The 13,830-nt window shown below is 61.0% G+C and overlaps 2 protein-coding genes across 3 annotated transcripts in view; both read left to right on the top strand.

Annotated features, from left to right (window-relative positions):
• The window catches only part of EIF2B4 (eukaryotic translation initiation factor 2B subunit delta), a 6,781-nt gene extending 4,922 nt beyond the window's left edge, over positions 1–1,859 (top strand). Inside the window, exons 8-10 of the mRNA XM_019537294.1 lie at positions 697–874; positions 964–1,144; positions 1,641–1,859. Of these exons, the coding sequence (XP_019392839.1) occupies positions 697–874; positions 964–1,144; positions 1,641–1,831 (550 nt within the window). The 3' untranslated portion in view covers positions 1,832–1,859. The remainder of the gene's footprint in view (positions 1–696; positions 875–963; positions 1,145–1,640) is intronic.
• A 3,911-nt stretch (positions 1,860–5,770) lies between these two features.
• GTF3C2 (general transcription factor IIIC subunit 2) overlaps positions 5,771–13,830 on the top strand; it is a 12,453-nt gene continuing 4,393 nt past the window's right edge. Inside the window, exons 1-12 of one of the 2 annotated variants that reach the window (XM_019537284.1) lie at positions 5,771–5,871; positions 6,179–6,536; positions 7,548–7,869; positions 8,173–8,267; positions 8,908–8,985; positions 9,281–9,379; positions 9,802–10,029; positions 10,308–10,419; positions 10,750–10,867; positions 12,071–12,102; positions 12,425–12,554; positions 13,252–13,396. In XM_019537284.1, coding sequence (XP_019392829.1) covers positions 6,196–6,536; positions 7,548–7,869; positions 8,173–8,267; positions 8,908–8,985; positions 9,281–9,379; positions 9,802–10,029; positions 10,308–10,419; positions 10,750–10,867; positions 12,071–12,102; positions 12,425–12,554; positions 13,252–13,396 — 1,700 coding nt within the window. In that variant the 5' untranslated portion in view covers positions 5,771–5,871; positions 6,179–6,195. Of the gene's footprint in view, positions 5,872–6,178; positions 6,537–7,201; positions 7,438–7,547; positions 7,870–8,172; positions 8,268–8,907; positions 8,986–9,280; positions 9,380–9,801; positions 10,030–10,307; positions 10,420–10,749; positions 10,868–12,070; positions 12,103–12,424; positions 12,555–13,251; positions 13,397–13,830 lie in introns of those variants that run through there. The other variant, XM_019537283.1, reaches the window with a different exon arrangement.

Raw genomic sequence — 13,830 nt, 5'->3', positions numbered from 1 at the left:
GGGTCATCTGACCCCGGTGCTCTTTTCTGCCAAGGCAGGGGGTCGGACTAGATGATCTACCTAGGTCCCTTCTGACTCTAGCTACTATGAAACCTGACACAGCCCCAGGCATTGCCCCTGACCCTGGGATACAGGGATGCCAATGTCCTGCTGCTGCTGCCAGGGGTGTCATGAACGCTGCGCAGACCCCAGCTCCCCACAGTAGGGGAAGGGAACAACACCCCCCCCCCGACCAGTCTGAGCAGGGGGAATCTCTTTCTTCCCCAATATAGTGTTGGGCTGAGCCTGAGCACAGGGGCAAGACCCTCTAACAGGACCCTGTGAGGTTGGACCCAGCTGGGTTCTCAGATAGCTCTTCAGGCCAGCAGAGGAAGGCAGGCTGCTCACAAGAGAAATGAGGCCGTGCTGGGGACTGATCATTGGCACCAACCCCTGGGCAGCTCAGACCTCAGGGCCCGGTGGCTTTGGCTACAGATTGGAGCCCTCCTGCAAGATGGCAGCTGCCCACGGATCCCCAAGTGTCAGCAGGCAAAATCTCTGTCCTGGGGTTTGCTGGAGCTGGGACTTGGTGACCCACAGCCCCTCCTGGCACCAAGCAAAGCCCACGAGGTCAGCAAGCATGGCAGGGGCTGGGCATGGCTCAACTGGGCTGGGCCCGCTGGTTGGCACAGCCTCTGCTCATTCTGCCTCTGTCAGCTCCTCCCTAGTGAAACGCATGCTGTGCGATGCCCATGACAAGGGCCGTGTCTTCCGTGTGATCGTGGTGGACAGCCGGCCGCGGCTGGAGGGCCGGGACATGCTGCGACAGCTGGTGCGCCAAGGTGTCCATTGCACCTATGTCCTCATCAGTGCCATCTCCTACGTGCTGCCCGAGGTGAGGGGGCCCCGTCTGTGGGCAGGATGGGAGCTGCTGGAGCCTGTGGCCGCAGCACCAGGATGCTCATGGCTTCAGCCTCCCTGCAGGTCTCCAAGGTGCTGCTGGGCGCGCATGCACTGCTGGCCAATGGCTCCGTCATGTCACGGGTGGGGACATCACAGATCGCGCTCATGGCCAAGGCCTATAATGTGCCAGTGCTGGTGTGCTGCGAGACCTACAAGTTCTGTGAGCGAGTGCAGACGGATTCCTTTGTCTCCAATGAGCTAGGTATGCACCCCTCCCTCACTGCTTTTGTGCTCCTGCAGCGTCCTGTAGCTGCCCCTCTCCTGCTGCCTAGAGGCTCCTCAAGGTGGAGGGAATCCCTTCCAGTGCTTGGAGGCTTCTGCAGGAGGGAGATGTCCCAGTCCTGCTCCTGGGGAAGGAGGGGGGAGGGGTTGTCCCTATTTCAATGTTTGTATTGATGGTGGGGGTGATCTCTCCTCTGGCCTTATGCCTTGCAACCAGCCAGATGGGGAGTGGGGTGGGATGGGCTGTTCAGGTGCTGGGGTAAGGGGTGGGTCTGGTGAGGTAATGTTAGTGCCTATAGGAGTGGGGGCAGGGCCCCATGGGTCTTAGGAAAGGGGCTGGGCCTGATGGATCTCAGGGCTAAGCAGATGGGGCTGAGGGTGGTGGGTCTGGGAACCAAGTGGTTGGGCCCCTGGGTGAGGGGGCAGGGGGGGTGGTGTGCGTGCCCCTTTCTCCCTGACCCTGTCGCTATGCCTAGATGACCCAGATGAGCTGGCAGCACAGCGTGCGGGGGTGCTAGGCAGCTGGCAGGAGCACCCGTCGCTGCGGCTGCTGAACCTGGTGTACGACGTGACACCACCGGGGCTGGTGGCGCTGGTGATCACAGAGCTGGGCCCGCTCCCCTGCAGCTCTGTGCCTGTTGTGCTGCGAGTCAAGAATGTGGAGTAACAATAAACACGCCTGCTTTGTGCCTGCATCACATGCTGGGGGGAGAGGGAGGGGCGGGGCGGGGCGGGGCAGGGACCACCATCATGGATGTACTGGTCCCTGTGGGGAAGGAGAGGCTGCATCAGGCCCAAGCAAGTAGTCTCCAGCCACCCCATATATACTGCACTGCAGGGCTGGGCTTGGGCTCCTCCTCTTGATCCTGGTGCTGTGCCTAGATGACCTGCAAGTGCTGCATAGCTGGGGCAGGGAAGGACAGGGCAGGGAGCTTCACCTCCAGTCCCTGCCCCCTAGACAAGCTGGCAGCATGGTGGACAGGGGCTTGTTTTTTGAAACTGCTCAGGAACACTTCTGAATTATTTCTGACCTTGCATGGGGTGAAGTTCTGGGTGTTCACTCTGGGACGTGGCTGGGCCAGGTTAGCCCCAGCTCCATCTCTATGCTGCAACCAGAGTACCTTGAGCTCCTGCTCATGCTGGCGCTGTGCCTCCCGTTGTTCAGCCTTGAGCTTGTGCTTGCATTGAGCCTCCTTTTCTCCTAGCTCCGGCTGGTATGACTGGAGTTCCAGCTCCTGGGCCTGGATGAGCAGTCACTCCTCAAGCTTCTGCTCTGGAGGCCTGCTGGAAGAGGCTTCAGCCCCACTCAGAACCGAGGCGAGAAGTCCCTTAGCATGATCGCTGTCCCACAGGGCTTTAATCAGGTCCTGTTTCTTTTGCCCTTTTTTCTTTTGAAGGCTTCTGTTTTTCATTTCCTTCACCAAGCCATCTGCTGTCAGGTGGACATACCTGTCAGCCATCCTAGCTAGCTACCCTGTCCAGTTGACCTGATGCCAAATTAAAGACTCATTTGCTCAAGCATTTTCAGTGACTCAGCTTCCTTCCCCAAAATTATGCCTTCCAGACAGGCTGTGGGATCCCACCACTACCACCACGTGTGGCAGACTAGTCCTCCCGGCCAAAAATCAAGCTCTGAGAGTCTCTCCTGGGTCACCTATGACCAGCCAACCTCCTTCCTGGAACACACCCACAACCCTGGGGTAACTGCAGCCACCACCCAGCATCTGGTTTTTGCCAGGGCTCTGTGCCCCCTGGGGTACAGACCTTATAGACTGTGTGGGTGCTCAACCCACTGTGGGAGTCTGGGGTGATTCTGTAGCCTGAAGCATCCAAAGATAACATCAAATACCAGAGGAAAATAAACAGCCTAGCCCCACTTTCTCCAATGAGCTAAGGAGAAAAGTTGGGGAAGCACTGAGGTCACAGATGAGAGGGGAGCCAAGTGTACAAGAGAGGTTGCTCCTTAAGGAGATAATCCTCCAAGCCCAAAGGGAGGTCATCCCAACACCAATCAAAGGGAGCAGGAGGACACATAAGCCCCCATGGCTCGCCAAAAGCATCCAGGAACGTCTCCTAGCTAAAAGGGAGGTGCATACCCAAAGGCAGGGAGGGGCCATTCCCAGGGATGACCACTGCGGTTGCTCAGGGATGCAGGGGGACAGTCAGGAAGGCCAAGGTGGAGATGGGACTGGGACTAGCGACCTGGATCAAGGACAACAAGAAGTCCTTTTTTAAACACATAGGGGGCAAAAAGAAGGTTCCGGGTGATGGGGGGCCCCTGCAGGACACACCAGGAAATTTGGTCGTCACGCCAGACGACAAAGCCAACATATTTAACAATTTCTTTGCCTCCATTTTCCTGAGCAGGGACCGAAACAGTCCCCTCCCCCCCGACTTTGGGTCCCCTTTAAACTCCAGGGGAAGTATACCCAGGCCAAGGGGTAGCGAGGAACTAATTAGGGAATGTCTGGAGGGACTGGATGTATTCAGGTCAGCTGGTCCGGACGATCTCCACCCCCGAGTGCTGCGGGGTCTGGCTGAGGTCATTGCGGGACCCCTGGCACAGCTGTACGAGCACTTGTGGTGCTCTGGTGTGGTGCCAGAGGACTGGAAGAGGGCCAGCATGGTCCCCATCTTCAAAAAGGGGAGGAAGGAGGACCCGGGGAACTATAGGCCAGTTAGTCTTACCTCGATCCTGGGCAGCCTTTTTGAGAAAATTATTCTGGTGCATGTCCACGAGGGGACAGCAGGGGAGATTATGCTTAGGGGCAATCAACACGGTTTCATTAGCAGCAGGTCCTGCCAGACCAACCTGGTGGCCTTCTACGACCAGGTCCCCAAATCCTTAGACGCAGGGGTAGCAGTGGACATGGTCTTCCTGGACTTTTGGAAGGCCTTTGACACTGTCTCTCACCCTGTTCTCATTAAGAAACTGGGGGACTGTGGTGTCGACACCCATACAGTCAGATGGATCGCCAACTAGCAGGAGGGCCACACCAAGACAGTGGACAGGTCATTTTCGAGTTGGAGAGATGTGGGTACTGGGGTCCCCCAGGGCTCGGTCCTCGGGCCCACACTGTTCAACATCTTCATCAGTGACTTGGACAAGGGGGTAAAAAGCACCCTGTTCAAATCTGCTGATGACACTAAGATGTGGGGGGATGTGGGCACGCTAAGAGGGAGGAATAGGCTGCAATCAGACCTAGACAGGTTACAGGGGTGGGTGGATGAGAACAGGATGGGATTCAACATTGACAAGTGCAGGGTGCTGCACCTGGGGAGGAAGAACCAGCACCATACCTACAGGCTGGGGAACTCCCTTCTAGTTAGTGCAGAGGCAGAAGAGGATCTTGGAGTCATCATTGAGGCCAAGATAAACATGGGCCAGCAGTGCGGGGACGCAGTCAGGAAGACCAACCGCACTCTGTCGTGCATCCACAGATGCATCTCAAGCAGGTTCAAGGAGATGATCCTCCCACTCTATGCGGCACTGGTCAGGCCGCAGCTGGAGTACTGTGTGTCCAGTTATGGGCACCACACTTCAAGAGGGATGTGGACAGCATGGAGAGGGTCCAGAGGAAGCCACTCACATGATCAGGGGCAGCAGGGCAGGCCCTACGAGGAGAGGCGACGGGACCTGAACCTGTTCAGCCTCCACAAGAGAAGGCTGAAGGGGAATCTAGTGGCCTGTTACAAACTAGTCAGAGGGGACCAGCAGGCATTGGGGGAGTCCCTGTTCCCCCAAGCACGACCAGGAGTGACCAGGAATAACGGTCACAAGCTGGCAGAGGGTAGATTCAGACTAGGTATCAGGAGGCGCGACTTCATGGTCAGGGCGGCTAGGATCTGGAACCAACTTCCAAGAGAAGTGGTGCTGGCTCCTACCCTGGGGGTCTTTTAAGAGGAGATCAGATGTACACCTTGCTGGGGTCGTTTGACCCCAGTACTTTTTCCTGCCATGGCAGGGGGTCGGACTTGATGATCTGCTCAGGTCCCTTCCGGCCCGACCAACTATGAAATTTCAGCAGCCCAACAAAGGGAGCAGAAGACTAGCTTCTCCCCTCTCCCAGTACCACAGCCAGGCACGCAGTAACTCCATGCCTCTACTGATGGGGGGGAGGGGAGGGGCTGTACAAGGAGATGAGGAATACACTTTAAGCAAACAAAAGTAATTTGAGCCTTTGCCGATACTGGATTCAAGGATACTACTAGAGGCAACTGCCTGTACCCATCTCTAGACTTCTGGCTAGTTTCCAGGTCCTTACTTACAGAGAACCATGCAAGGGAGGCTGGAAGTGCGCTCACACCACTCCCGGGAGAGAAGGGGGGGAGAGAGCCCTCCCCTCGCCCAGGACTTTTACCTGCCTCGGTCACCTACCAGGAAAGACCCAGGAAATACAGGGGTCAGCGGGCTTGCCCCACAACAGAGGGGCTTTCCGCCCGGGGACCCCGGGGTCGGGCCCTGCCCTGGAGCCCTCGCCCTACATTTCCAGCACGCGGAGTAGGTAGCGTCACGCGTTGGGAAGGAGGAGGAGGGCCGGGGCCGGGGCCGGGGCCGGGGCCGGAAGTGGCGTACAGGCGTCTCACATCATCAGTGCGCGCCGGTGGAGCCGCCATCTTGGACGCGCCGGTCCCGGCGAAGAGGAAGAGGGAGGGGGCGGCGCCGGGGCCAAGCAGCAGGTGCAGCGAGGATCTTCCGGCCGCCCTGTATGTACCGCGCCGCCCTCTCCCGGCCCCGGTGCCTCCTTGCTCGCGGCAGCAGCCAACACCGGGGACGGCTTGGCCGCAGCGGGAGGCCTTGTGCCGCGTCCCCGGGTTGGTGCTGAGCCGGGGCCCCCGCCGGGGAGGGTTCGTGCCCCGGGGGCAGCCCTGGGCCGGCTGGCGAGAGGCGGCGGGCGTTGGCGGGGGTGACGCTGCTCTCCGCAGAGCTGTGTGGGGCCTGCCCGTGCGGCGCCGGGCTGGCGGGCGGCCCGCATGTGCCGCGCTGCTAACTCCGGCCCCTCTTCCCGCACAGGCGCCGTTCCCGCCGCGATGGATGGGGACGTCTCGGCCGAGTCCGGGGGGCTCCCGGAAGCGGCCACGCCCGGGAGGAGACCCGCCCGGAGCCAGAAGCCCAGGAGGAAGCCGCGTGCTCCCCCCCACCCAGCCCCGGCAAAGGCCGAGGAGCCCGGTGAGGCCCCTGCAGCCCCTGAGAACAGGCCGGAGCCCCCCGAAAAGGTGCCGCGGAAGAGAGGCCGCAAATCCAAGGCGGAGTTGCTGCTGCTGCAGCTGTCACAGGGTCCTCTGTGCACACCGCAGCTGGGGGACAACGAGGTTCCCGAGGGCATGGAGACCACGCCGGGTGGGCGCCCCAAGCGGCGAGCTGCCAAGGTGTAAGATCTGGTGTGGGGAACAATGCCGGGGGCTGCTGAGAGCGTTACCATTGCCATTGTGCCCCAGACTCCCCTTGGTTACGCTGGCTGGAGTGAGATGTGCGGGAGCCAGCCTGTCTGCCCGAACAGGCCAGCTACCCTGCCCCGCCCCACCCCACCCAGGGCTGGAGCTGCTTGCTGCTGCATTCGGGCTGAACAGCCAGCCCTCACGGTGGTGCGTCCACAGGAGACAGTGCCTCCTGCTACAGGCCTTGTACAGCCCTAGGACAGGGCTACTGGCATGCGCCTGGCCCAAGTTTTGTGCAGCTGTTTGAGGGTGCTCTGTAGGCAGCGTCCCCCCCAACTCCCAGCCATTCCAGGTTCAGATTGCATCTTTCCCCGGGTTTTGCCTGACAGTGATGTTCACCGGACAGACTTCAGGGCAGTACAGGCAGAGGCTGCTTTGGGTGTCAAGGGAGTTGGGAGCTCTGATTATCCAGGACTCTGGCACTTTGCCAGGGGGGTGGGCTGTCTGTACCCAGCAATGCCAGGATGCAGGTGCTCTGCCCTGGGAGCGAGGGTGGCAGCAGGGCAGGCAGGTGTCGACACATTCCCACAGGCTGGCCGTGTCGCTGGGCTATGCTGTGTGCCCTGGGCATGCAACAATCTTGCCGGGCAGCTGCAGCAGCGGATCCTCAGTGCGGCACTGCGTTTGTATGCATGTCCCTGCTGGGGCTGCACCAGGACTGTGCTGCTGGCTAAGGGGGTTGGTGCTGATCCGGTCCTCAAAAGGTGGACATTGGAGTCGGGGCATCTGTCCACAGTCATTAGAGAGGCCACCCAGCTCTGCCTCCTCGAGAGCAACCCTAGCTCAGCTGCCACTTCCCTGGGCAGGAGGAGCCTTAGGTGCCCAGGGAGACATGTGAGCCTGGCTCCTCAAGGCCCCAGGGCAGCCCTGCTCTTTCCCCAAGCATAGGCTGGGCTGGGGGCACCTTTACCCGTTGCCCACTCATCAACCTCCTTTGCCTCTAGGGCCCTGATGTACCTGCAGGAGCTGGCGCAGGAGCTGTCATCTGTATACCAGTCCCCAGTGCCCAGTGAAACTGTCCCAGACCAGGAGGCCGATGGCCCCAAGAGGAAGCGCCGTAGCCGCAGGAGGGAAGGAGAGGAGATGGAAACAGATGGTGATGACCCCTCCCAGGATGCTGACTTTGTGCCCTCGGCCGAAGTACTGCTGCAGGCAGAGGAGGAGGAAGAGGAGGAAGAAGAGGAGAGTGAGGCCCTGCTCAGCCAGGTCTCGGAGCTGGAGCCAGACATCCCTCGCAGGCACAGCCTGAAGGCAGCATCTGCAGGGGTAAGGACAGTGCCACAGGTGGGGAGCAGCCCCTGCCTAACAGACCCCAGAGCTGGGCAGGGCTGGTGCTCTGCAGCGTGGAGGGGAAGCCCTCCCCTCAAGGCTGGCAAAGTGGGGGCAGGGCTGTGTCTGGAGCCTGGTACCTGAAGTCTGGCATGCTGCCAGTAACCCCAAGGGAGCTCCACCCCTGGCTGCAGCCTGTGCTTTGGGGCCTTTGGGATGCAGCCAGCCGGGGCAGGTGCTGGAGAGAGCTGTCCTGGTCTGGCTGAGCCCTGGCTTAACCCTGCTTTCTTGTGGGTGCAGAGATCCAAGCCTCAGTGCCGAGGGTTCGCCGCCAACGGCTTCCACAATTCTATCATGACGCCAGTTTGGAAGTGCTTCAGCATCACCCGAAACCTGTGAGTGTGGCCTCCCTGCGGGGGTTGGAGGGAAGGTTGTGGCTTATCAGCAGGCATTAGTGCTTCAGGGGCCTTGAGTGGGCACTGGGGGGCAGCACAGGCAGCCTGGACCAACAACTGTTTTGCTGACAATAGGGTAGATTTGCACCTTTAGAAAGTGACTGTCATGAGGTTCCATAAGCAGCACCTGGCTTCAGTGCCGTGGGGGGGTGGTGCTGCAGGAAGCAGCTTCTAAACAGGCAGCAGGGACTGCTAAGCTTGGGCTGGCGCCTATTGGTCAGAGCCTGCCTCACTAAGCAGATGGCTGCGCCTGGGGCCTGACACTTCTACCTGCGATGCACTGCCTCCAAGCAATAGTGTGGGGTGGGGTGAGGCGGCTGGGGGCCCATCTGCTTCCTGCGGCTGGACGGGGCTCCTGCTCCTCGGGCAACATGTGGCGAGGCACTGTGGGGGTCTGGGGGGCTGAATCTTTGCATGCCCTAGTGAGGACGTTGCCAGGGTGCCCCTTGGGAAGGGATGAGGGTCAAGCTGGGTCAGCACCTGCAGGGCTGGGCTGGGCCCACATCCTTTCAGGCCTGCCTCTGAGGGGGATGAGGGCATCCTGGGAGCAGCTGCCCTTACCTAGGGGTTGCCTCTGCAGGCGAGATCGCAACTACTCCCCCTGGGAGTTCCCAGACTGGATCCCTCTGGCCCACAAATGGACCTTTCTCTCTGAAAAGTAGGTACCCCATCCGGCAGGCTGGGTCTGGGGCAGGGACAGGGGTGGGGAAGGCGGGGAATGAGCAGAACCCTTGTCACACCTCAGGAGGGACCTGTGGTGGGTCTGTCAGGGCTGAGATCAGGGCCTTGTTTCTCCCCAGGAAAAATCTGGGGTCACTTCCTGGGCTATGGGGAGGGTGGGGGGCTCTGCTGGGGAGCAGTGTTGGGGCTGCAGGTGAAGGAGGTCTGCTGCTGCAGCGGGGTCTTGGGAAGGGATGGGATGCAGGTGCCCAGCGCGCGCGCTCTGCCCACAGCGAGGCTGCCCCGTACTTGCCTGAGGAGGTGAAGTCTCCACTCTTCTCCATCCAGAGGGAGGGCATTGAGGAAGATGGTATCCTGTACCGGATCAACAGGTACCAGCACCAGACCCCAGCTTGACATCCAGAGAAACTGTCTGGGCACACCAGGCCCCTTTGATGCGGAGAGGGTGGGGTGTCCAGCATTGAGGCAGCTACACCTACAACAGGGCAGGGGTGGCTCTCCCAATGGGCAGCTCTGGGGGCTGTACCGTGGTGTGGGCAGGGCCATAGGGCCTGGCCACGACTCTCCCCTTCCAGGTGCTGGGGACATGTTGCTCTGCCTTGGTGTGTGTTTCCTTCCTCTGGCAGTCCCGTCCATACCAGGACCTGCATGCCCATCTCCCCACTGCCTCCACAGCTCTGTCCCCAATGCAGGGCCCTGTCTGGGCATCTTCCCTCCCCCACAACACGGGGGCATGCTTAGCCATCTCCCCTGCCCATCCCCATGGCTCCCTCTCTCCTTACCTCCCCTGCAGGTTTAACTCCCTGCAGCCCCATGAGGAGCGATGGGATGTGTCGTTCTTCGTGGGTGGCCCTGTGTGGGCAATGGAGTGGTGCCCCACGCCCGAGGGCTCCGCTGCCAGCCAGCATGTGGCACTCTACTGTCACAGGGGCATGGATGAGAAGCACAGTCTGGCCAAGGTCCATACTGGCCCCTCACTGCTGCAACTTTGGAGCCTGGGCCCGCTGCAGCATGAGGCAGGGTGAGGTCACTGGGAGATGGGGCTGCCAGGGTGGGCAGGCAGGGAGGGGGCAATCGGGAATGGCCTGGCCTGGGAGCCAGAGTCTGGGGATGGAAGTGACCTGGAGGCTTGGCCTGTGCGTCCAGCTAGCTGAGCTGCCTCCAGTGCCCAGTCCCCTGTCTCCCTCCCTCCCACTCCTCCCCGGTACCCTGGGCTGGCAGTTTGCACCAGCTCTGAGCTGTTGGCTCAGGGGCTCTGAGCCTGGGGCTGGCGCCTTCTGACTCGCTGCCTGCCTGCAGCTCTGCCACCAAAGCTGCACTGGCCTACGCCATTGCCACCAATCACGGCTGCATCTGGGACATGAAGTTCTGCCCAAGTGGAGCCTGGGAGCCCCCCATGACTAGCAGGAAGGTAGGAGAAGGCAGGGGGAGGTACTGCCCCAGGGCATCCTACCAAGCTGCTAATCTCAGTTCTGGCTGCCAGTGCCCAGCTTCCAGGCTCCCCTACCCAGCCTGGGCACTGTGCCTGCTCCCCTGGCACTGCTCTGAGCCTGGCAGGGCCAAGGCAGGGTGAGAGTCTGTGGGGTTGTTCCTTGGAGGAAGGGAGGTCTTGGGGGGGGGGGGATGGGGTGTGGCATGCCCCCTGGGTGGGTGGTTGGGGGCATTGGAAGATGGGGGTGGGTCCTTGGGCAAGGGTTCCCTGGGGGGCAGCTGCCATCCCTGATGGGTGTGTGTCCGGCAGCTCCCGCAGTTGAGCCGGCTGGGCCTGCTGGCCGTCGCCCTCTCAAACGGCAGGGTGGTGCTGTACACGCTGCCGCACCCTGAGGCGCTACAGGCACTCAAGAGAACCCAGGTAAAAGGTAGGAAGAGCAGCATGCTAGCGGGCGGGTCATGGGCAGCCCAGCCCCTGCCACCTGGCACGTGGGCCAGGCTGGTACCCAGGGCTTTGGGGGGGCTGGGGCTGGCCCTACAGAGACATCTGGCCTGGGCAGGGAGTAGCTGAGAAGGCTCTTTGCCCTCTGGCACTGGGGGACAGCTGGGGGCAGCTGCACATGGAACTGAGCTGTAGAGAGGCCTATAGCTGGATCTGGGGTAGATGAGAGGAGCCGGGGCTTGGACCCCTGCTTCCTGCTCCATCCTGGTCCTGCTCAGCCTGACCACAGCCCAGCCAGGAGCAGGGCAGCACAGTGACCACTCATGGTTGTGCAAGGGCCCTGCTGAAACCCAGCCCTGGATCAGCCCCCTCTGCCACCCCACCTGCCCTGTGCTGTGGGTGGGGGGTTGGTTGCTGATCCCCTGCGGCAGGAGCGTGGGGGGCGGGAGCGGCAGCAGTGGCACCATTGGGGACTGACTGCTTCTCCCCCTCTTGGCTCATTCTGGTGGGTAATGATGCTTGTAACCAGCCTGTCTGCCGGGCTGGCCTGATGGATGGCGGCCTGCGCACGCCACACTCGGGGGCGCTCAGCCATGTCCGAAGGCTCCTGCGCTCCATGGCAGCCACAGGAAATGGATCCTGTGCTGCAGCACATTGGGGCTGCACAGGGCCTGGCTGGCCAGTCTCCTCCCCCAGCCTGCGCCACCCGGCACCTGCTTCAGTTGCCCTGGGCAGGGGATCACAGCCCTCCAGGGTGCCTTAGAACCTGTGCTTCGTGGCAGGAGTCCAGCTCTGCTCAGCCGAGAGGTGTTGAGGCCCTTGGGCCCTTTCCTCCCCCAACACGGGTTGTCTGCGTACCCAGCTCTGTGCTGTGTCCTTGAGTAGTTTCTGTGACTGGGATTGTCTGCCTTATGGAGCTGCTAATGACTGGGGGGAGGGGGGGCGTCATGGACTATTAACTCGCACATGGTCCATGCTGTGCAGAGCTGTGGGTGTGTCTGGCAAAGGCCCCAGTGGGGAGTGACCGTTGTTGCAGCTGGGCCAGCCAGGCCTGCTACACTGCCTCCCTCCTGCCCCTGTCACCAGACCCTGTGCACTCAGCCTCCCCTGGGTCACAGAGACAGCCCTGCCCTGGCTCAGGGCCCTGACTGCATGTGCTTGTCCTGATTATCCTGCTTTCTTCTCCTAGACGAGCCTCTCCCAAAGCACACAGTCTGCCAGGTGAGTGTCTGTGCCTGGGGTGGCCCTGGGAGCCAGAGGCCAATGCTATGGGGGCTTGTCAGTACTGGCAGCCTCCAAGCCCACGGGAGACCAGGCAAAGGCAGGAGCCAACTCCCTTGTGGCAGCAGAGTGGAGGCTGGGAGCTGGGTTGTGAATGGTCCCCTTTGTGTCCACTCTGCGCTGCCCTGCAGGGCCAGATGAGCCTTTGCTCTGACTTGTAACCCTGACACCTGCCACCGCTGCCCCAATATGTTTCCAGTCAGGCAGGAGCTGGGAGCCCTTGGCCTCTGTGACGTGTGCCTCCTTCCCCCCTGCCACCCAGGTGCAGTGCATTGCCACGCTCCAGGTGGGCTCCATCCAGGCTGGGAGCTCATCTGAATGTGGCCAGTGCTTCAGCCTCTCCTGGATGCCAACCCGGCCCCACCACCGCCTGGCAGCTGGCTTCTATGATGGTGAGTGCCTGCTACGCTGGACCCTCATGGCTCCCAGGATAGGGTTGCACATGGTGCTGCCCCTCACCCCGCCATGTCTGCAGCCATGGGTCAGTGCTTTGCAAGCAAGCTGTTGGCGCCCAGCGGCCATGAGTTCCTTTGGGTACCCTGCCAGCCCCTCTGCAGTGAGGTATACACTGGAATGAGTCAGGTAGCACGTGAAATGGGCACCGTTCAGTTCACAGTAGCTGCAGAGGGTCTCTAGCCTGAAAACGTTGAGGGCTGCTGCCATAGTCCCTTGGGGACCAGGTATGGGGAGGTAGGTATGGGGTGGGCAGCAACAGGGAATGTCTCAAATAAAGGAAACGAAGAGCATTGGCAAAGCTGCTCAGGTGGAACAGTCTGTGGGGAGGGAGCAGGCTGGGTGCTGGAACCCTGTGACCCACATCTTCCTGCTGCCCTGCCAAGGCTTCACCCAGCTCTGCCCGCCTCCTTTGTCCTGAGCCACAGCCCTCTGCAAGGGCTGGGTCCCCCCAGCCCTGGTCTGTAGCCCCTGCTTCCCTAGTCCTGGGTCTCACATGTGGCTGTTGGTGCCTCTGCCCCATGCCATGGCTGGACAGGTCCCTGCACCATGCCCCCAGCTGCATGCTGCAAGCCCTCATGCCCAGCCCACCAGCAAGAGGTGGCTGGTGCAACAAGCACTTTGTGTTGCCCCCAGGCACCGTCGCCATTTGGAACCTGAGCACCATGTCCCTGCTGCAGCGCGTGTACCGACCCGATGGCTCCCTCAAGCTCTACCCAGCCCAGTGCTTCCTGGCCCATGACCACGCTGTCCGCAGCATGGAATGGTGCAAAGCCAACAGGTGGGGCTGGGCCAGGGTGGTGGGCTGCTCTGTTCCAGGCAGGGGCCCCAAGGGTATGGGAGGGTGCTCTCTTCTTTGGGGTCAGGGGCCCAGATACGGTCCTGCAGGGGCCTGTTGTGGCATTGGATGGCTGGGGCGCAGCTAGTACAGGCCAGGTTCGAGAGTCCCTTATAGTTTCATAGTTTCTAGGGTCGGAAGGGACCTGAGCAGATCATCTAGTCTGACCCCATGCTAAGACAGGAAATAGTACTGGGGTCAAACGACCCCAGCAAGGTGTGCATCTAACCTCCTCTTAAACACCCCCAAGGTAGAAGCCTGCACCACTTCTCTTGGAAGCTGGTTCCAGACCCTAGCTGCCCTGACCGTGAAGTCGCGCCTCCTGATATCTAATCTAAACCTACCCTCTGCCAGCTTGTGACGGTTATTCCTGGTCA

Source organism: Crocodylus porosus, unplaced genomic scaffold (genome assembly GCF_001723895.1).
Source record: "Crocodylus porosus isolate Cpor-Errol unplaced genomic scaffold, CroPor_comp1, whole genome shotgun sequence".
NCBI lineage: Eukaryota > Metazoa > Chordata > Crocodylia > Crocodylidae > Crocodylus > Crocodylus porosus.
This window is presented reverse-complemented; position numbering and strand designations above follow the sequence as displayed.